Genomic DNA, 20,848 nt, shown 5'->3' with positions numbered 1-20,848 from the left:
AGAGAGAGAGAGAGAGAGAGAGAGAGAGAGAGAGAGAGAGAGAGAGAGAGAGAGAGAGAGAGAGAGAGAGAGAGAGAGAGAGAGAGAGAGAGAGAGAGAGAGAGAGAGAGAGAGAGAGAGAGAGAGAGACACACACAGACAGACAGACAGACAGACAGACAGACAGAGAGACAGTAATATATGATAGCCGACCAAATATCCCTACAGCAGAGCATCAAAGCGGTCTCCAAAACATAACCCTCCTACCTCGGATCATAAAAGAGAAGAGATACCACTTTGAATGCTCTACCAACACCCTCTCTCTCTCCCCCCCCCCCACACACACACCTGTCCCAGGTCTTGACAGCAGTCAGCCCCACAAGCACCAACCCGCCCCCCCCAGACCCCACACCCAGCAGCTCACCAGCATGGCCAGCAGGGTGCACAGCAGCGCCGCGGGGGGGTGCACCGAGGGCAGCACCGCGTGCTGGAACTCCTGCACCAGGCCGCCCGTCATGGACGCCTTGGGGAGACCGGCCACGTCCAGCAGACCCAGACGCACACCTGACAGACAGACGGACAGAGACAGGCAGAGACAGACAGAGAGAGACACAGAGAGAGAGGGACAGAGAGAGACAGAGAGAGAGAGACAGAGACAGACAGAGAGAGAGAGACAGGCAGAGACAGACAGAGAGAGACACAGAGAGAGACACAAACAGACAGAGAGAGACAGAGGGACAGAAAGAGAGCGAGAGAACAGAGAGAGACAGACAGAGAGATACAGACAAAGACAGATAAGTAGAGATAGAGACACAGACAGAGAGGACAGAAAGGGAGAGAGTGTAAAAGAAAGAGGGACAGAGAGACAGCGACAGAAAAAGTGACAGAGAGACAGCGACAGAGAGACCAGCGACAGAGAGACCAGTGACAGAGAGACCAGTGAGAGAGAGAGAGAGAGACAGACAGACAGACAGACAGACAGACAGATGGATGGACAGAGACACAGAGGGACAAAGACAGTGAAGGAGATTTAAAAAAAGGGCAAGTGTCTGGTTGTGTATAAACTGTTAAGAAAAGTTGTCAGGATACAGCTGAACCATAGCCTCACCCAACACGGACAGGGCCTTGTCCAGGACGTTGTAGAGGGCCCAGAAATTGGGGGCCCAGTAGGCGTGACAGAGGCCCCTCTTGAAAGGGAAGAGCCTGGACAGGACCTGGGGGAGCTGGCCCTGGGGAGCCGGGGGTAAACAGCCACCGCTGGTTAACCACACCTTGTCACCATGTGCCTGAACGTATCTCGATTACGGTTATCTGGTTACCATGGCGACGAAGGGCCCAAAGGACGCCGCGGTGACGGAGAGGACGACGGCCCCCAGAGACACGAAGCGGACAGGGCTGAAGCTCCTCCATCTCAAAGACCCGTCTGGAAAGGCCAGAGAAGTTGTATAACATTACGATAATGAACAATGAGAAAACCAATTTCCTAGCAACAACAAAAAAGGAAAACCTAACCTCGAACGGGAAGACAAGACTTTTGTGTACATGTGTGCGCTGGTTGGAGGTTAGAGCTCGTCCTACCTGGGTTGTCCTGGGCGAAACAGAAGCACCTCAGCAGGTAGATGCCATAAGCCGGAGCCACATACAGGTTGATGTGCTTCAAGTTGAGCACGATGGAGAACCACAGCGCCCCCTCCAGGTGCCTGGCCTGCAGTACAGGTAAGGGTGGCGTTAAAACCACAGTAAGCTACTTACAGAAAGTATTCATTTGTAAGAAAGCCTGTACCGCCTGTACCGAAGTATAAATCTCATTGGGTGCGGTTAAAGTTTAAGCTAAGGTTAGTGACACTACTAATTCATCACTGTAGGCCAAGGGTACCACTCTTTTTATAATTTCAGATTGATTCAGTATTACTAAAGGCATGCCCCAAGGCCTTTATGAACAATGCAGTGTCATGACACCCACCTGTAGATGCCGTGCCACTGAGAGAAGCAGGAAGCCGAACAAGAACCCGTTGTACTGGAAATGAATATCTGTGGGAAACGTTAAATCTAACAACGTTATACCTGGGAACACCATCATGATGACATGTATCTTCAGTTAGTTTTCAAGGTTCACCTCTCTGATCGGGTCATTTAACAAATTAACACAATGGGCCCGACATGACATTTGGTCACTTTTAACAATGAGTAACTATTGACAACAGACTGCATGTTGTAGGCTGTTTTCAGTTTTGATGTGTTATTATAACACATCAAAATGTTAGAATAAAACACCATCAAATTGATGGACAACAGGAGTCCTTATTTGACTTCTAATTATGTATTAAGGGTTAGAAGATGTGCATTAAGCATCAAAAATGTATGTTCCATGAAATCCATTTTAAACAGCAAAGTGTAGGGGTGTGTGTGTGTGTGTGTGTGTGTGTGTGTGTGTGTGTGTGTGTGTGTGTGTGTGTGTGTGTGTGTGTGTGTGTGTGTGTGTGTGTGTGTGTGTGTGTGTGTGCGTCGACTGGTCTACAGGGGTGTAGGATACGATCAACGATGAAGAGGCCGAAGTTCCACAGCAGAAGCACAGCCAGCACAAAACAGGGACGCCTTAACAGGTCCTTGGCGGCTTTCTCTTCTCTGACAGTAGTGCAGCACCTGGGGGGAGAGGCAAGAGTCTGAACAATGGTCCCTGTCCTTCTATTTCCCTTTCGTGAATTATACAAAGATTCGTATTTTTCATGAAACTTTATGGATTCCTCAATGGGATATCTGTCTATCGGAGCAGCACATAGAAACAAACCCACTGTTAGTAACAACCACTGGTTGAGTTAGTCCCTCAAAACACACGTTATAAGACTCACTCTTTCACAGCGTAGATGAACACCAGGTCAGCAAAGACGACGGACAGCCTCTGGAAGAGAATGGTGGCGGGGCTGGCGTAGTTCAGGTTCGCCACCACCAGCATTCCCCGGTCGAAGTGCACCGCGGCCTGGGAGAGGCCGTACTCAAACCAGGCGAACAGCGGAGGGTAGTCCAGTGTCCATTCAGAGGTGTTCTGGAAGGGAAACAAGGCCATCGATGCTTCTTAAACTTAGGATGGCTCCACTTGTCACAGCGGGCATCTATAGATTCAGCTCACAGACGTGTCTGGTTCACAGGCTCGGAAAACACAGCTGAATACACAATCTCAAGTATTATCTCCTGAGGAGCTCATGAACTGCTTCTGTTGTTGCACATAGTGTGTCACAGAGACTATGCTATTCCAGATATGAACTGTCCAATAAAATAAGTTGTAAAATAAGTTGAGTGATTTCCTGTACATAAATAAATGGGCCATAGTATTAAGCCGGATTCAGAGTTGTTGAACAGAATGGCAACGGTGTGACTGCCTACAACATACGATAGCAGATGCATATCGAGTTGGGTTGTCCTGTGAATGTCTTTGTGTATCCCAAACTAACCTCGTAGTACCACCTGGATACAGGTAAGCTATGCGTTATGGCAAGCCAGTTCCTGTGTACTTCAAAGTCCGTCGAATGACTGGAAGACAGAGTTAAGTGGGTAAATACATAAAGAGACATAATGACGTATGGAACAAGTAATCAACAACATTGACATCTTAGTCGGCCACAGTTAGCACACCATAATGTATACACAACGCATATAAGTTGTAAAACACATTTAACAGAATGAAGGCGGTAACCAGATCTTGTTGACGTGCTAAAAACAGTGTTAACTGTCAGGCAAACTAATGCATTGACTACATCTCAATCCCCCCTTTCAAGAAACAAATACAAGGGTTGAATATGCGAATAAATAATTTAACTCACTATGCGTTGATAAAAAGACACTTTAGCAGAGAAACTGCGATGGCTAGAGCAGGAAACCAGCCGGAGCTTTCTGCGGGCGCCGCCATGACAGCTACGTCATCATATACAAACACAACTTTATTGTTTGGTGTCGTCGTCTCCGATGACCTAGCGATTAAGCTCAATATTACCTTCTTTCATTTGGATTTGAAGCATTATTGTGTTCTACAACACACCCGTCTCCGTACCGAATAACAGCGTGGTCCCGTAGACCAGGTTTTACTACGATACGAGACACGTGTGTTATTAGTCTGTTATTACCCGATTTTGAAGTTATTCGTTTTTTTTTATCTCGTGGTGAAAGTCAAAATCGCACTTTGCGGCGACAGCTTCACCAGTACTGTCGGGGATTGTCCCAAGACAAGATACCATGATCCCCATGAATACAGTACTGCGGTCCCTGGCCCGTCTGCAATTCAGGAGCCCGGTGGCACTTATGACGAGGAGTAAGTTGAGTTTTAATACAATCTGTCTTCCAATGTTAACCACAAAAATGTATTGATGAAATAGTTTTAAAACCCTGTGTGTGTGTGTGTGTGCGTGTGCGTGTGTGTGTGTGTGTGTGTGTGTTTATGTGTCTGACACGTCCTTGTCTGACAGGCTTTGAAGTTGGATGTCCCATGGCAACTCACACACAGAGGAACGTGGAGTTTACACCTTTGGAGCAGAGGAAACTTACGTTCGACTCACACGCCGTGGTCAAGGACCTGGTGATAAGTGGTTTGTGACTTTGTCAAGATTAATCTTTATTGGTCATGTCTTTTCTTTAAAGCAAACCTGCCCCTCAATTCTAGAGTTTAAATAAGTACACTTTAAATGCAATATAGGCCTACATAATAAACATATCGCAATGGGGTTAGTTTCAATGCATGCAATCAAGGCCAATGTTTTTATGAGGGTCCTCCATTAATACCTGCACACCAACATCTCCATATTGTCCCCCAGGCTTTGAAAAGCACCAAGCTGAGATCATCGTGTCGGCTCTGGTGACTCTGACCACCTCAAACATGGACATCGTCTACAAGGACATGGTGACGTCATCGCATCAGGTGGGACGCCAAACTGTGGCTGTATTACACACGCATCCACCCAGTCAGACATGATCTCCTCTCTCCTGTTCCCTGTCCTCACCCCTCGTCTTGTCTCCTCTCCTGTCCCCTTACCTGGGCTGGCAGGAGGTGGCGCTCCAGCAGATTCTGGCTCACCTGGACGCGGTCAGGAAGGACATGGTGATCCTGGAGAAGAGTGAGTTCGCCAACCTGCGCTCTGAAAATGAGGTACACACAAACGTCCTCGGTAGCACTTTACAATCAATGAGGGTTTGTTGATTAACCGTTCATTAAAACGCAGTAATAAGGGTTAGTGGGTTAGTGTCACCCTAACCGTATTAAATGATGTACAAATTATTAGTAAATGATTACTAGACAATTAGTTTCCTGTTAGTTATTGCCTGTTACTACATTTACTACTGTTAATTAATGGTTAATTAACTCTCATTGTAAAGTGTTACCAGGTAATTTCACAGAAGATCACGGCAAACAATTGCCTGTGAGAAAACCCACCTTGCTCACTATAAAACAAATCTAATAATTGAATCATGGTGTAGCCATGCAAATGTATTATAGGTTCATATATAAATGAAACAAACCCAAGCTTAAAGCAGCATAATCACCCGAGATTGGATTATAACATCTACATTGAATCCATCCCAACCCTACATGCGTAAATGACTCAGAACTGAATCCCTTCAACTAAACACAAAAGGTCCGTCTCGTCTTCCTCTGCAGAAAATGAAGAGAGAGCTGAATCAGCTGAAGTCCAGCTTGACGGTGAGGCAAACACCATTGGTCCTTCGCATCTCGTATGTTGGCGATAAAATGGGAACAAAACCCATCTTGTGAGGTGTATCCAATTCGTGACAACTCCATACACATCATTTTGTTGCTTCCCACTTCTTTCTTTCTTTTGGTTTTACCGTGCGCTCACTTCCTCATCGTCTAAAGCGGCTACAAAAGTGGTCTGTTGCAAAATGGCTGCCTGGTTAACACTGTGTGTTTGTGCTCATTCACCACAGGAGGAGAGCCAGAGGGTCCGAGCAGAGGCCAAACTGGACATCAACCTGGAGAGAAGCAGGGTCTCAGATATGGTACAGAGAGAGAGAGAGAGAGAGAGAGAGAGAGAGAGAGAGAGAGAGAGAGAGAGAGAGAGAGAGAGAGAGAGAGAGAGAGAGAGAGAGAGAGAGAGAGAGAGAGAGAGAGAGAGAGAGAGAGAGAGAGAGAGAGAGAGAGAGAGAGAGGGGGAGAGAGAGAGAGTCAGTGAATGAGTAAGATACAGAAAATGCATAGTATAACAGATACTCATGATTGCAGTGTTTACTGCAGTGGTAGTGTGTGTGTGTGTGTGCGTGTGTTCCCCTATTGAAGCCCTCTGCTCCCTTGGCCTTGTGTTTCTACTAGTTTACTGAACAGGAGAAGAAGCTGTTGGAGGCCAACACAGAGTTCCACAGGAAGGTAAACAACAGCCACCGCCATCCACCCTTTTACCCATGGCTTTTCTCTACTTTCTCTCCGTCTTTACCGTCCTTTAGTTAAATTTGAGTTGTTGGATATCCCCAGGTGATCTCCGCCCGCCCTGTGAAGGAGTCTTGTCTGTTGTTGTTGTTATTAAAGTGGACTGTATTGATGTGTTTTACAGAAAGCAGACCTTGACCACGACGCCATGGAGACCAACAAGAAGATCGACCTCGATGTGGCCTCGCTAAAAACCCTGCTGGAGTCTCTGAAACTCGAAACCGTGCGCTACCTCGCAGGTAGGCCTTGTGTGTGTGTGTGTGTGTGTGTGTGTGTGTGTGTGTGTGTGTGTGTGTGTGTATGTGTGTGTGTGTGTGTGTGTGTGTGTGTGTGTGTGTGTGTGTGTGTGTGTGTGTAAATACATGCGAAAGTAAACCACACGACTTGAATCATGCGTGTAATATCCTGTCGTGTTCTGCTCGTCGTTAGACGTGGGATGATATGACCTCTGCAGATGATCATGATGAACGTGTACAGTAGAGATGATTGTCTACCATTGCCCTACTCCTTTAGAGGATGATTGTTGTGACCAAGGGCGTAGGAACCGGGGGGGACGGAGGGGACGTGTCCCCTCCAATATCGGAGACAGGCGCATTTGTCCCACCTAAAAATTATACCGAATCTGTTAGGTTTCCGATATGTGTCCCCCCCAATGTTAAACTCATTCCTACGCTTCTGGTTGTGACCCATGCACAATAAGTGAGAGAAGTGATATAACCACTGGTGCTTTGAAAAGACCAAACAGTGTCCGATAAGATCATAATTTTGATTATCTAGCGCCATGTCACCCCGCTGACTGGCAGTGCAGTTCTTCGTGTTAGTCTGTTCTTTCTGCCCCTGCAGCCTCTGTGTTTTCTTGTCTGACCATCGCGCTGGGCTTCTACTGGCTATGGAAGTGAAGAGGACCACCTACATAAGTCTCCAGAAGTATTCATTCGAAGATTGTTTTAAATCAAGAGCGTTATCATTGAAATATATATTTGTTGCGTGTCATTTATTGAAGTTCTATTGCATAAGCTAAGCAAAATGTATATTTTCATTGTACCTCTGTTCAAAGATAGCGTTTGACCAGATCAACTGTCACCAAGTGATTTATGTTCAGTAAAACCTTTTCCTGAAAAACATGTAAATCTTTCACTTCTTTGATTTAAAATTCCATGAAGTTTCAATTCTCAAATACTAAACCTTGTGCAACTTTTTATTTGCAGTCTATTTTAAGTTTTAAGCAGTTTATTTAGCGGAGTATTAACCATTGATATTGGGAAATACCAACATGGTTAAGTGTGCTCACCAATTTCCTCAAATGTAAAGTCACAAAAAAGAAACATCAGTACGCAAAGAAAACCCAGAATACCAGCATTTAATACATGAAACCTTTATTGACTAAAGCATAGCTAACAAGGAAAACCCAACACCACACCAATCACTGTTCACACAAAGATCTACTTTTCAGACTTGCTTTATTAGATAAGAAAAAACTGATCAGGCCAAAAATAATTAGTTGTCAAACCTCTGCAAAAAAATAATCATCCACTGTCATCTTACGACTGTTAAACATGACAAAACGTGTTTAATTATAGAAACCACTGAATCCCAATACTGAACTTAATCCACTGCAAGAACAATGCAGTATATTCTTACCTTAAATTTTACGTAGACGTTAATTTTTTTCTTAAATACAATTCAGCTGTGGTCCACAAAAAACAATACAGATTGCGATTTTTATTATTTGCCTCTGCAAAACTATACACCACGTGGGAAAAATGTCCATCTGAGTTTTTCTGTGTATTCATTTACCATGAATACCACCATTTACCATTTAACGTGAAATCAACATCAACACAAATACCAAAAAAAAAATTTAATTCATAAATAAAATTTTGTACATACATTTCCAAACCCCCCACAAGCCCCCTTCTCCAAAAAAAACAAATTCCTACAATAAACTTCGCAGTTCACAGATTTGTACCTGAAATTGACAGGTGGAATCCAAATACAAAAATGTATTCAAATGATGGCGATCTGAAGGCCCAGCCTCAGCGGTGAATAAAAAAATATCTTTCCTTATAAAAAAAGAAAAAGAGACTGATCCAAGGGCTGGGAAAAGCCCTCATCGCGTGAGAAACAGCAGCAGTGTGTCACTTTGAACCAAGGACTTCCCCCGACGCACTTTCTACGAAACCGCACTCGGAGGGACGTCCTCCTTTGCAGTCTGATCCTCCGCTTTCACACCGTCAACCTCACCGCCTTCAGCCTCCGGTTCCTGCTTGACGGACGAGACCGCGCAGGAAGTGCCAGCCTCGTCTCCCTCCCCGGGCTCCGTCTTTATGAAGACGCTGAGGGGGTGCTCGGTGAGAACCTTTTTGGGGGACGGGGTGGTGTCCAGGAACGAGGAGGTCTGTCGGAAGGAGGGAGGGAGGGGGCAGCGGGGTCAACGGGGTTGGCATATCACCTTGGGTAACTCGTTCTTTGTTAGAATGCGCACGTCCTGTCATGTCCTGGGCGAGTAGGCCAGGGGGTTCTTAAGGTTGGGCGGTTACTGGTTTTACGGGTGTGGTGGACGAGTTAATACCGGTCAAGTTGTATGTTATGTAAGCGTACCGGCATTTGGCATTATGAGACGTTCTGGCAAATGGAACAGTAGCCCATTGCTCAACATAACTTATTACTTTAGAAATGGGCAACGTATATACAAATAATATGTTTAGATACAGTGCTACACAGCGATACCACACATAACAACTCAAACTGTTATCGATCTTCTTCTACCTTGTGTTGTGTGTGGGTGTGTGTTGCCTCAAATTACGTTCAACCATGTACCACATAATTACCGGTATTTGACTCATTACCAAACTGGTTGAAAAATGGAACACCGGCCCGACGACAAGTTTGAATGTCCCACACACAAAGCTAAAATCATCAGCGAGAACATAACCCTGAAGACTTTTATAACTAGACATGTAATCATTATTCAACAAAATAAACCCGTCAAACAGATTTTTGAATATTAGATCGTTAGGGATGATTATCCCCTAAAGGTTACTTACATTCTTGTAATCCTCGAAACACGAAGGATGATATGTCTGCGAAAGAAAGAAAAAAAAACATTGAAATGCATTTCATGACAAAGTCACCAAAACAAGGAGGTTCCCCTTCAACAGTTAGACAGGGGAGCGTTGGTTTTACCTTCCCCTCCACGCGGAGGGCGTCTCTCAAGTGCCACTCCTCCTCCTCTTCCTCCCAGTACATCTCAAACGCCTCCTGGCAGATCTCACAGGACTGGACATGAAACAAAAGAAACGCACCCAGTCAGAAAGAGACAGGTCGGTCTACACAACGTGAACACGACACACTTCCCATGAGGCGCGTCTAAGGCCCCGTCCACACGGAGCCGATTTTTGGACGAAACCGCATAGGCGTCTTCGGCCGACCGTCCAGACGGAGTCGGCAGATCCGGTGCCCGAAACCGCACATTTCTGAAACCATGTCCCCAGGGTGGTTTCAAATATAACCGGACCTATGCCATTTCGTGTTAGGATTCGTGTTGACGCCCGAAACACAAACGATGACGTCATTGCCCCCCCCCCCCCCACCAACCAGCTTGGCGACGTCAGAGTTGCGTAGAATGTTTTTATTTGTATTCTTTTTGTAGCTTTAAATACAGCCCCTTGATAAATTTAATTACTAACTGTACATTAAAAAGTGTTTCTGCTCAGTTTAAAAGGTTGAATCTCCTCGTGACTGATTGTTTGTATACAGCGTGCTGGCTGTATGCGTGCAGGCTTGCTGCGCTCCACTTTTTTCTGTGCCGAACCAGCGCCTTGAATGTTTACCACAGCGTTTATGCAGCTCAATGCGGCGACGCAATGACTCGGACTACGGAGATGTTCCTGAACCGCGTAAAACGAAAGCGTCTCACCTCTCCGACCACGTCGGCCGTGGCCCGGACGCTCCGGTACTCCTGCTCTTTGGCGGCCTCCTGGGTCTTCTGGACCACCTCCTCGTTCACCTTCTCAAAGAACAGGCTCTTGGCTCTCTCCTCCAGGTCCGCAATCTCCTCAAACTCGATCCAGTCCTGAGGTGAGCGAGGGGGAGAGCTTTACTCATGCACCTTGACGCCCGTGTTGTGGCTTGATTTCGATTCAGACAAGTGTGCGTTTTCGTGTGTGTTCCCGTGTTCCCATGTTCGTGTACCCGTGTGTGTGTTCCCGTGTGTCCGTGTTCCTGTTCCCCTGTGTCCGTGTTCCTGTTCCCCTGTGTCCGTGTTCCTGTTCCCCTGTGTCCGTGTTCCTGTTCCCCTGTGTCCGTGTTCCCCTGTGTCTGTGTTCCCCTGTGTCCGTGTTCCCCTGTGTCTGTGTTCCCCTGTGTCCGTGTTCCCCTGTGTCCGTGTTCCCCTGTGTCCGTGTTCCCGTGTGTCTGGGTTCCCTGTGTGTGCTCGTTCGTGTGTGTGCGTCGGTTAGTCAGTTCGTGTGCGCGTGTTCCTGTGCGCGTTCCTCCGTACCGTCAGCGTGTAGTACCACCGGCGGTGGGTGACCTTGCGGCTGACGTCCTTCTCCGAGCGGTTCAGCCGGTAGTGCCAGTCCAGGTGGTCGGCGTAGACGTCCGTCTGGGAGGAGGTGAAGCGCATGCCGCAGGAGTAGCACTGGATGCCCGTGTAGAGCTTCGTCACCACGCTCTCATAGCGCCTGTGTGGGAAGAGAACCCGTACAGGCTTGAACGCATCCAGGGTGTGCCCCCCCCCCCCGGCCAGGCAGAAGGACCTTTTGTCACAATGTTATTTTGTTCATTCTTTTATTTCGCAATACATCTTTACATGGGACGTTTTGCATGATGTTTATCACTTTGGTTACCGTTAGCTAACGTAATTGACACCAGATAATCTGGTTTGCCTTGGTCACCTAGTGATGGCCGGGGTACGCACCAAAGCAGTAGCCGGCCAGACGAAGCAAGGTTTTGAAAGTACCAAGCCGAAAAATAGAGAGTTCTGCGACAGCTTCTAAAATAAATCACCTACCCTCGCTTAATCACCATCGCCCTCCCTAGTGAAAGCGCTCTACATCCAGCAGATATCCCTAATCCCCTGCACTACAGCCAACAGCCTACCCAGAACCATGGGCTCCCCCCGAACGAGGCCAGCTCCCCTGTGCCACGTGGCACGCGCAGTGGGAAGGACACACTGGAAGCACTTACAGTTTCATGGTGTCGATGAGGAAGCCGGTGAGGTCTGGGAAGTCATCATCAATCTCCTGCTCCTCTTCCTCTTCTTCCTCAGGCCCTGGGGCCACTGAAGGCACAGGAGGAAGCTCTGGAAGAAGGACACAATCCCCTCAGCGACACAGTAACATAAAGGTGTGGATAACAATCTGCCGTCCTATATGCACACACACACACACACACGTCATCCATCAAGCAACTTAGTCGGGACTCTGTGAGTATACTACAGAACTTATGCTGTCTGTGCTGTTAAAATGTATATCGTTCCAGCTCTGGCCAAAACGATGGCAGTCTTAAATTGACGCGCGAGTCCGTATTACTGGGAGCCAGTTCTGACTTGCGGTATGACTGCGCTACTGTGTGGAGTGTGGTGGGGCAGACAGACAGACAGACAGACAGTCGGGTAGAGGCGCTCACCTTTCCCAGGCGCTTTGCTATCTTCCGGCTGTACGGGGGCGGAGCCGGCGATGATGCCGGTGGAGATGAGTTTGGACAGGAGGTCGTTGACGTCCACCTGGCCAAAGTGGCTCTCCGGGGCGCCGAACTGGGGGCCGGGCTGGCCGAAAGGCACTGGATTCTGGGGGTGGAAGGGCTGAGCGGACATCATGTTCCCCTGCAGAACGGAAGAGACGGTCGGTCAAACCCACAGAGAAACACAAGCCCCCTCCTGCGCGTCAGGCCTCCTCATACACCCACGCTGTGCGCTAGGGATCGACCGATATGGACTTTTTAGGGCCATTACAGATATTTTTTCATCAACCGTAGCCGATGACCGACACCGATTTTCTTGAGCCGATATTTGGAGCCGATACTGCTTTTGCTCCCTCAATTTACATCATAACGATTACACAATGATGATAACAAATGTTACATGTCTCAATTCAAAAAAAGGGAACATTTATTGAACCGTCTGTAAATCACGCCTGGAAAAAAACTAAAACCTAAATAAATAAAATCTGCGGAAAAAAACGCCCGATGCCTATACGCGTAAAAGACGCTACTATCGCCCGACCGATATATGTGTACACAGTAGTGATCGGCCGATATATCGCGACTGTACACCCTATATCGGCGAGCACCTGGATTGGAGCGCACAGGTCTTACCTGCTGGTGCATGTTGCCAGCGGGCCCCGCGGGGTTGTAGAACTGGGGCCCGCCGGCCTGGTTGAAGGGCCCCGGCTGCATGTTGAAGTTCCCTCCGCCCTGGGGCAGGCCCTGCTGGGCCGGGAAGGGTAGAGGCCCGCCGGGGAACTGCGGCCCGTCGGGGAAGCAGTGGTTGCCCATGTTGAAGTTCTGCTGCTGGGGGCCCGCGCTGTCGCACCCTTGGGGCCCCACGGGCCTCAGCTGGGGCTGCATCTGGGGGCCGAACCTCTGCGGGCCGTCGAAGCGGGGGTGTCCCTGGTCGTACATCGGGCCGGGCCCGTCGAAGCGCATCTGGCCGGGGCCGTCGAAGCGCATGGGGCCCATCTGGTTCTGGGGCCCGTCGAAACGCATCTGCGGCCGCTGCTGGAAGCCCATGGGCCCGGGGCCGCCGCCCGGCCCCATGCCCTCGAACCTCTGCGGCCCGTCAAAGTGCGCCATGGGCCCCTGTCCGTCGAACCTCCCCTGGGGGTGCTGGCCCATGGGGCCGTCGTAGCGGCCGGGGCCCTGCGGACGCGGCGGCCCGTCGAAGCGCCCCATGCCCTCCCCCCCTCCTCTCATCGGGCCGCGGGGGCCGGGCGGGCCGTCGTAGCGACCCTGCCCGTCAAACCGCTCCCCCATGCTGTGCGGCAGGGCCCCCCCGCTCTCGAAGCGCCCGTCGTAGCAGCCGGGCTCGTCGTAGCGCCCCGGGTCGTCGTAGCGACCGGGCCGAGGGGGGCCGTCGTAGCGCCCCGGCGGGTGGGGGCCGGCCGGGTGGGGCCTGGGGGGGCCCTTCATCGGGCCGTCGTACCGCGGGGGGTGGTAACCCCCGTCGTGGGGAGGCGTGTGCCCCGGGGAGGCGGCGTGCTGGCGGGCCGCGGCGAGGGGTCCGCCGGGGGGGAGGGGCTTCAGGATGGGCCTGGGGGGCGGTGCGGGATGGCGGGGGAGGTGGGCGGCAGCCGGGTCCAGGAGGAGCGGCCCGTCGTCCGAGTGCACGCTGTTGGGGCTCTCGAACCGGGGCACGGGGCTCGACCCCACCGGCTCCGCCTGGGTGGGGGGCGAGAGGCGCTCGCGCTCGAACGCCGGAGCCGGGAGGGGCCGCGCCGGTGCCTCGGACCCCGCCGGGCTGGGGCAGTTCCTGAGGACCACCGTGGAGGAGGCGGGGAGGCGCTCAGGCCTGCGGGGGTCCAGGTGGGGGGCGAACTTCCTGGCGGGGGCGTCGTAGCCGCTCTTGTGCTCTTCTCGCTGCCGCTCGGTGAGCGGGGAGTTCCACTCTCGCTCGCCTACAACGACAAAGCGAACAGGACTGAGCCGAGCGCTTTATCGGACTCAACGACTAGTTGGGATTAATTCGATCAATATTGCGATGGCTTACATCCCTTACGTTCTGTATTATTCACTAAACAAGCAATAAATCCTTCTATAGTATGACCAACATGGTCATACTAAAAGGAAAGAGCTGTTTATATGTTGACTGCCACCGTTGGTGGCAGTCAACATATAAACAGCTCTTTCCTTTTAGGCCAGGCCTATATGTTGAGATGAATTGATGCTTGAATTGATAGTTTAACATCTTCAACTATCGAATTGTAATAGAAAAAGAAATACTAATCTTGCTGATCTCCAGTCTGTAAAAGTACGTTTGAATTCGGTAAATCTTTCAGCCCTAATTACATCCCGCGCTGGCCATCCTCCGTCAGGTCAGACAGAGCAACCCCGGGAGACTCTGTATTAACAGAACCAAGAGTGGGACTTACTGGAGTCTCGGGGGTCTGCTCTCCTCCTGAAGCGCAGGCCGGGCAGGGCCTTGAGCGGGGGGAACTCCTTGCCGTGGTTGTACTCCTCGATCATGGGGGCCGGCGGCTGCTGTGGAGGAGGAGGAGGAGGAGGAGGGAGCGTCTCGTCTCGCTCTTTGCTGCGTCTCTCCCCTGGGAGTGCAAACACCACATTAATCAACAAGCGATCTCCAAATGCCTGGGGCCCAAAGCCCAGTTTGTCCTTAGAGTCAACCCTAGTCTGTAACCACTAGCAACCACAAACTCAGAGTACAACACCCAATCTGAACCGAGTGCAACACCCAATCTGAACCGAGTGCAACACCCAATCTGAACCGAGTGCAACACCCAATCTGAACCGAGTGCAACACCCAATCTGAACAGAGTGCAACACCCAATCTGAACCGAGTGCAACACCCAATCTGAACAGAGTGCAACACCCAATCTGAACCGAGTGCAACACCCAATCTGAACAGAGTGCAACACCCAATCTGAACCGAGTGCAACACCCAATCTGAACCGAGTGCAACACCCAATCTGAACCGAGTGCAACACCCAATCTGAACCGAGTGCAACACCCAATCTGAACCGAGTGAGACGGGCCTGAACCAGGCGGGAACCCACCTGGTCGATTCGGGGGCGAGCGGCTGTACTTCCGCGGCAGGGTCCCGGGCCCCCCCTCCAACATCGGCCCCTCGAAGTCCCCGTCCTCGGAGCCCATGTCCCCGTCCCAGTCGTCGCCGCCGGGGGGCCGACGGTTGACGCGGGTCCGCCGCAGCTTGGACTTGTGCTCGTAGTACGTGAGCTCGGCGTCGTCCATGGGGTCGTGGGCCCGGCCCCGCGGGGACCCGGGAGTGGCCAGCAGGGGTTTCTTCTTGGACGGGAACTGGCCGCGGGGGCCGGAGCCGTCCTCGTTGGGGGCCTCCCAGGAGTCGGAGCGCTGCAGCTTCTCCTCCTGGTACTGGAAGAGCTGGTTGATCTGGTGGGCCACGGCCAGGAACTCGTCGTGGCTGATCTCTTTGCTCTCGAATCTCTTGGTGGCCTGCGGGTCGCGAGAGTCAAGACCCGATGATTAAAACACCCAATTTACCACAGATCTATAGGAACGTGTCGAACGCAGAGCACAAGTTGGGACGGGGGGGGATTGCGTCTCAGACTCACCCTCCTGAGCAGGTCTCCTTTGCTGGCCGAGTTTAGGGCCTCCGGTATCTGGATGTTGGCGTCCACGCTGAGGCGGTGTTTAGGGGCCCGCGGGGTGGGGGGCCGGGAGCTGTTGTACGGCTTGTGCCGCTGGGGCCCCGGCTTACCGTGAGGCTCCTCCGAAGGCTTCTGGTTGCTGTGGGGCACGACGGGAACACTTAAACGTTGAACCGAGACTAAACTTTATGAAGCAGGACCTATCATGTGGGAGTTATTTTTTAAGTCGTGTGAAATATTGCGAATATACAATAAACCTAGTGTATATAATATCCTGTTAATGGTACGCCAGACGTTTTTCATAATCATGCCTTGAAATTCTGGATGGGATTGCGGTGTTCCTCGTCCCAAAGTGGGCTTCAGAACCACTGCTTTAGTGTCGATTTGCATAAACTACGTTGTTCTGTTTGACCATGATTTAAAAAACGGCAGACATGTAGAACCCGACCCTCAGCGTTAGACCGTGTTAAAGATAAAATCACAGACAAAATTGTATCTATACGTTTTCAGAATACCAATACACAGGGATCTCGGCAGGTCCCTGTCCCTACTATTAAGTCTCATCATGGCTCAACGTAGGCTTCCTGTCAGGAAAAGGTGCACCCAGATTCCCGTTACTCACTGTTTGTTCTCCTCCCAGCCGCTCCTCCAGCGGTGGGCGTTCTCCTTGGCCTCCATGTGGACCCGCGGGGAGTGGGACTCCCTGCCCTCGCTGTGCCTCTCCTCCGGCGGCCTCTTGCCTCTCTTGGGGTCAGACAGGCTCTTTTTGGCCGGCGGCCGGTCCTCCCTGCTGGGCTTGCCGTGCAGGGCCTCCGCCGTGTGGGACCTCCTCGGCTTGACCGCTTTGTGGGCAGGGCCCGGGGAGGAGGAGGTGCTCCTGGCTCTGCCCTTCGGCGACCTCCTGTCCTTCCTCTTGGGCGAGGAGGAGCGAGACCGGGAGCGCGTGCGCTTCCTGGCGTTGGTGCGCGCGTTGCCGCCGCTCTTGAAGTCGGACGTGTCCATGGAGTCGACCATCTCGTGCTTGCTCAGAGAGCCGTTTGGCAGCTTGCTCTTGGCGGGCCTCGTGGGATCCAACACCCGCGGGTTCTCCTCTTTCTCCTTCTTTTCGCCAAATCTCTTCTTCTCTTTCTGGTCATCCTCCTTGGCCTCGCCAGGCTTTTCACGCGTACGCTTTTGCAGCCTGGGATCCTTCTTGCCCGTCTCCAGAGTCTTGTGGCCGTCGGCCTCCGGGTGCTTGCCCCTGCCCGGCGCGCCCTTGGGCATCGGAGAGGGAGACTTTGAGGGAGACTTGGGCTTTTCCTCCGGTGTGCCTTTTTTAGGCATCCTCGTCTTTTCCCCCTTGCTGGACTTCTCCGCATGTCGTTTCTCTGGCATGAGAGACGGACCGTTGCCGTCTTTGTTCACAGCCGAGTGTTCTTTAGACGCAGGGGGTCCGCATCGGTTTAACCGGGGGTCTCTGGTGGGTGGCTTGACCTCGACGGGGTTAGGAGCGGTCCACGGTCGGACGGCGGGGGCGGGCTGGATCGCCGCCTTTGGCACTGTGGTGGGCACCGCCGGGACAGAGGGCTGGGGCACCGCGGGAGTCAGGACAAACCCCCCAGCCTGACGACACAGCAACAAGAAAATATTTTAGGTTGCAGAAACTACGACAAAGATGTTCGATATGAAGCAAGACAATCTCTACTTGGCAGTTGCCTAGAGCCACCATCTCTTTCTCCCCCCTACCAGCTGGGCTTTGGTCTGTTCGAGCTCCAGCTCTATCTTCTTCTGCTGCAGCTCCAGTAACTGTTTCTGCTTGGCCAGCAACTGCTGCCGGATGAGCTGCTCCTGAGTCAGGCTGGCTTCGCTGACAGCAGGGGCGGCTGGGGCTAGCGGAGCCGCCACCACAGGAGCAGGAAGCGGATGGGGCGTTTTGGGCCGCGGCGCAGCATCCTCGGGCTGGAGAGGCGGGTTCAAGACAGTCAATAAAGAAAGTCCAACCAAGCAAAGTGTTCTGTTCAGTATACCTCAAGTGTTGGATCAATACAAATAAAAATGGGTGCCCGTTTCCATGATGGTCAGCTCGTGTTCCAAAATTGTCACATGAAATGTTAATCATTTTTCTCAAGAAGCATAGATCTCTGCCTATTGTTACGTATTTTAGCATTCCATAAAAGGTACAAAGGGTTATGATAGTTGACATGAATTTTGAGTGGCTTTACACACCTGCTTTAAAAACTTTGGGTTGACATGAATGCTGGCTGGCAGAGGTTTGACTGGCCAGGCAGTGTCCTGAGAGTTGACCCGGAGGTCCAGAGCATATAGCTTTGCCAACGGGAATACATCGTCCCACGTCGAGCGCAACTTGAACAGACTTTTTCTAATGTTCTCATCCACCTACAAAGAGAGGACATAACTTGGTCCACAGCGCTCAGCAAACATTTGCAACTACATCAATCACAGCAAAGTAAATAGTTGACACTACGTAGGAATTTTAATTTCAACATATCAGTGGTGATACATTTAAGTGTATTTGGGTTAAGGAATACAGGGTTTTAGTGCTAGACCTGGTATTTACAATGTTCAATGCATGTGTTTAAGTGCAATAGTAATACATTAAACCCTCCCATTGCTCTTTTTATTAGTAAAAACGATACATTAAGCAGAATGCAAGAGTCTACACATAAGCAAGCGACAATGATCAGGAAGGGAGAAGCAGACATCTAGATCACTTAGTGCTTTAAGCAAACAAAGGGAATTCAGTGTGTACCTTTTCAAAGACACATATAAATGAAGTGACTAGGTTTTTAGCAAACACTGCAAGGTATTCTCCTCCAACGTTCTTCACTATGGAATCCACTAAGTACAAAACTGGAAGCTTCTCGGACGATGGTGCCTGGAGCAATAGAAAACTCACAAGTTTAGAAAAACAGGTAAAAACAACATTTCAATACAATGCTATGAGTAATAAGTACTATTAATACTACGGTACAGACAATAGGAATGGGCTGCTTTGTGGTGTATCAACTGTGGGGTGGGGGGGGGCTAGATCATCCTTCACCCACACCCAATTAGAAAGGTAAAAAAAATAAAGAAATAAAATAGTAATCCAAATACACAGCATCGGGGGAAAAAGTTTGCCGTATGGTTCCGCGTTGAGGTCAAGAATAAGACCTTCAGAAAAAATAAAAGGTCATGAAGAGGGGCAATACATATTTATCGTTCAGGGACTTGTGTTACCGGGAGATTTTAATGAAAAACAAAACATCTCTTCTTGCAAAAGAGAATGCAGGCAATCTGGCATTTTAAAAAAAATTAAATGTCCGGAACTCTGGCCTCCAAAAAATATCCATACTTTGAAAATGTCCACAAAAAACGGCAGGGAAAAATCCAGTTGATTTCTTCGGTATAAAAATGGGGGAAAAAAATATTCTGCGTCGTTGAGTCTTTTAAGATATATTTTTTGAGGTTACCTCCAAAGAGGGCTTCCAACCGGAATCCCTCTTTGTACCTTACAATTTTAGTTAATTAGCCAATGAATGGCATTGTTCCATTCCTTTTTTAGGCATCATGTATTTAAAAAAAAAATGAAAGAAAAGAAATGACCCATTAGAAAAAAGGTATTAGGGATTTTTAAAGGGGTTTAAGTGCATAGGCAACAAACTGCAGTAAACTAAAGGTTGGTGACACTATTATCAAGAGTACTTGATAATGTAGCAGTTGGCATTGTCCTGACCAGTATTGTACTTCATGTTTGTTTTAAAACCACATGACCACAACAAAAGGGACCAAATCCAGTGATTCTGACCATTGAAAGGTGTATACCAGACAAGAAATGGAACCAGAGTCATACCAATAAATACACTGGGAAATAAAAAATGACAAAAAGCACAGTTCATATTTTTTATTACAACAACTTATTTTTTTTAACCATTCATTGACATTTCAATAAATTCAGGGATTAAATTAAGGCAGTTATATGCATGTTGCCTGTATGGAGTATAATTTGCCAGGTGTCAAAAACGCACGACTACACTGAAGCTATGTGCTGACTGTGACAACTCTCATAGGAGGGACCTCCAATTATCGAGGGGGGAAAGCTGGCATAAACATGTTATGACAACGGACTCAAAGTGAGTACACAGCAACGATATTCCCTGGCCCTAAATACGTTATTATTAATCTATTAATTGTTAGTTGGTAAGTAAATATCCTACGGCGATGGGGATTAGTTATTGTCCTCCTAGACTGTTCTGATAAACTGAGTCACTCAACCACCACTAAAATACGTTTAACTCATTGTCAGTAAATAATCAACGTTTGACCTCAATAGTAGCCACTACACTCTCCCTTTGTATCGCAGGGTGGTGACCTCGCTCACTACTACGCTGTAGGTTTTCACGTCAATTTATTCGTATATAAATATAGACACACCAAAGTGTGTGCGCAAATAGTGGCGTGGATCAACCATAAGACTGCGTGGCTTCTACTTGAACACAAAGCCAGGACTCTTTCTAAAAAAAGGCGGCCTTCGTAACTAAAGCACTAACGTACGCCAAGAGGCCGCGTGGATCCCGGCGCTGCTCACATCGCCATTAACGTGTTTCTGATCTACAAAATTGGCATAGAAGCAACCACAGCTGCCATTAGTCTAAATAGACGTGTCTAACGTGAGCTAGTTTCGACCACAAGGAGAGCGGGTTGACATGTCGTGGAGCGTCCGCCATGTTTACCAGCAGACGGGCCTCGCACCATAGACCTATGTTTCAAAAAGGACAGCTTAAATTGGAAAATTCTATATTTATAAAAACCTTGCTGATTTGTGCTTCAATAATTGCGACGATATCCTTGGCGAAGTGTAGGTTCTCCTCGGCCAGGATGGTCAGCATGTTGATGTGGGGCTTGCTGTTGAAAGTTAGGTCTTCGAGCGACGATTGGTACTCTCGGCGGGCGTCTTCCCTCGCCGCGTCGTCGTCACCCATCTTTGAGTTTCGCGGACGGGGAAAATCTAACGGACACGCACCGGTACGCGGACCATGGATCACTAAGCAGTCCATGAACACATTGAGCTAGCTTATTCTGTCGTATTTCTGTGTCAAAACGTATCTTTCGCGGGATATATACACGACGCAGATTGCGAGCTGTACGGCTTTGTGAA

At 49.6% G+C, this 20,848-nt stretch overlaps 3 protein-coding genes across 4 annotated transcripts in view; 1 reads left to right on the top strand and 2 right to left on the bottom strand.

Moving 5' to 3' along the window:
• alg8 (ALG8 alpha-1,3-glucosyltransferase) overlaps positions 1–5,118 on the bottom strand; it is a 7,426-nt gene extending 2,308 nt beyond the window's left edge. The window contains exons 1-9 of one of the 2 annotated variants that reach the window (XM_079738320.1): positions 5,000–5,118; positions 3,429–3,507; positions 2,829–3,022; positions 2,513–2,622; positions 1,943–2,010; positions 1,558–1,684; positions 1,299–1,402; positions 1,088–1,208; positions 404–543 (exon numbers count right to left, since the gene is read on the bottom strand). In XM_079738320.1, coding sequence (XP_079594446.1) covers positions 404–543; positions 1,088–1,208; positions 1,299–1,402; positions 1,558–1,684; positions 1,943–2,010; positions 2,513–2,622; positions 2,829–2,932 — 774 coding nt within the window. In that variant the 5' untranslated portion in view covers positions 2,933–3,022; positions 3,429–3,507; positions 5,000–5,118. Of the gene's footprint in view, positions 1–403; positions 544–1,087; positions 1,209–1,298; positions 1,403–1,557; positions 1,685–1,942; positions 2,011–2,512; positions 2,623–2,828; positions 3,023–3,428; positions 3,508–3,797; positions 3,920–4,999 lie in introns of those variants that run through there. The other variant, XM_079738319.1, reaches the window with a different exon arrangement.
• ccdc90b (coiled-coil domain containing 90B) lies at positions 4,148–7,530 on the top strand. Its single transcript, XM_079738322.1, has 9 exons — positions 4,148–4,282; positions 4,437–4,556; positions 4,782–4,885; positions 5,012–5,113; positions 5,624–5,665; positions 5,911–5,982; positions 6,293–6,346; positions 6,531–6,645; positions 7,250–7,530. The coding sequence occupies exons 1-9, from the start codon at positions 4,207–4,209 to the stop codon at positions 7,303–7,305; spliced, it is 741 nt and encodes a 246-aa protein (XP_079594448.1). The 5' UTR covers positions 4,148–4,206; the 3' UTR covers positions 7,306–7,530.
• Positions 7,531–8,183: 653 nt separating this feature from the next.
• On the bottom strand, positions 8,184–20,848 carry pcf11 (PCF11 cleavage and polyadenylation factor subunit). The gene is made up of 16 exons (XM_079738308.1): positions 20,502–20,848; positions 18,461–18,586; positions 17,917–18,087; positions 17,437–17,649; positions 16,334–17,313; positions 15,676–15,850; positions 15,139–15,556; positions 14,497–14,667; positions 12,725–14,022; positions 12,038–12,233; positions 11,597–11,711; positions 10,908–11,091; positions 10,326–10,481; positions 9,593–9,685; positions 9,454–9,489; positions 8,184–8,804 (listed from the first exon to the last, which is right to left on the bottom strand). Exons 1-16 carry the CDS (start codon positions 20,745–20,747, stop codon positions 8,580–8,582), a joined length of 4,803 nt encoding a protein of 1,600 aa, XP_079594434.1. The 5' UTR covers positions 20,748–20,848; the 3' UTR covers positions 8,184–8,579.

This window comes from Pollachius pollachius (genome assembly GCF_949987615.1).
Source record: "Pollachius pollachius genome assembly, chromosome: 6".
Lineage (NCBI taxonomy): Eukaryota > Metazoa > Chordata > Actinopteri > Gadiformes > Gadidae > Pollachius > Pollachius pollachius.
This window is presented reverse-complemented; position numbering and strand designations above follow the sequence as displayed.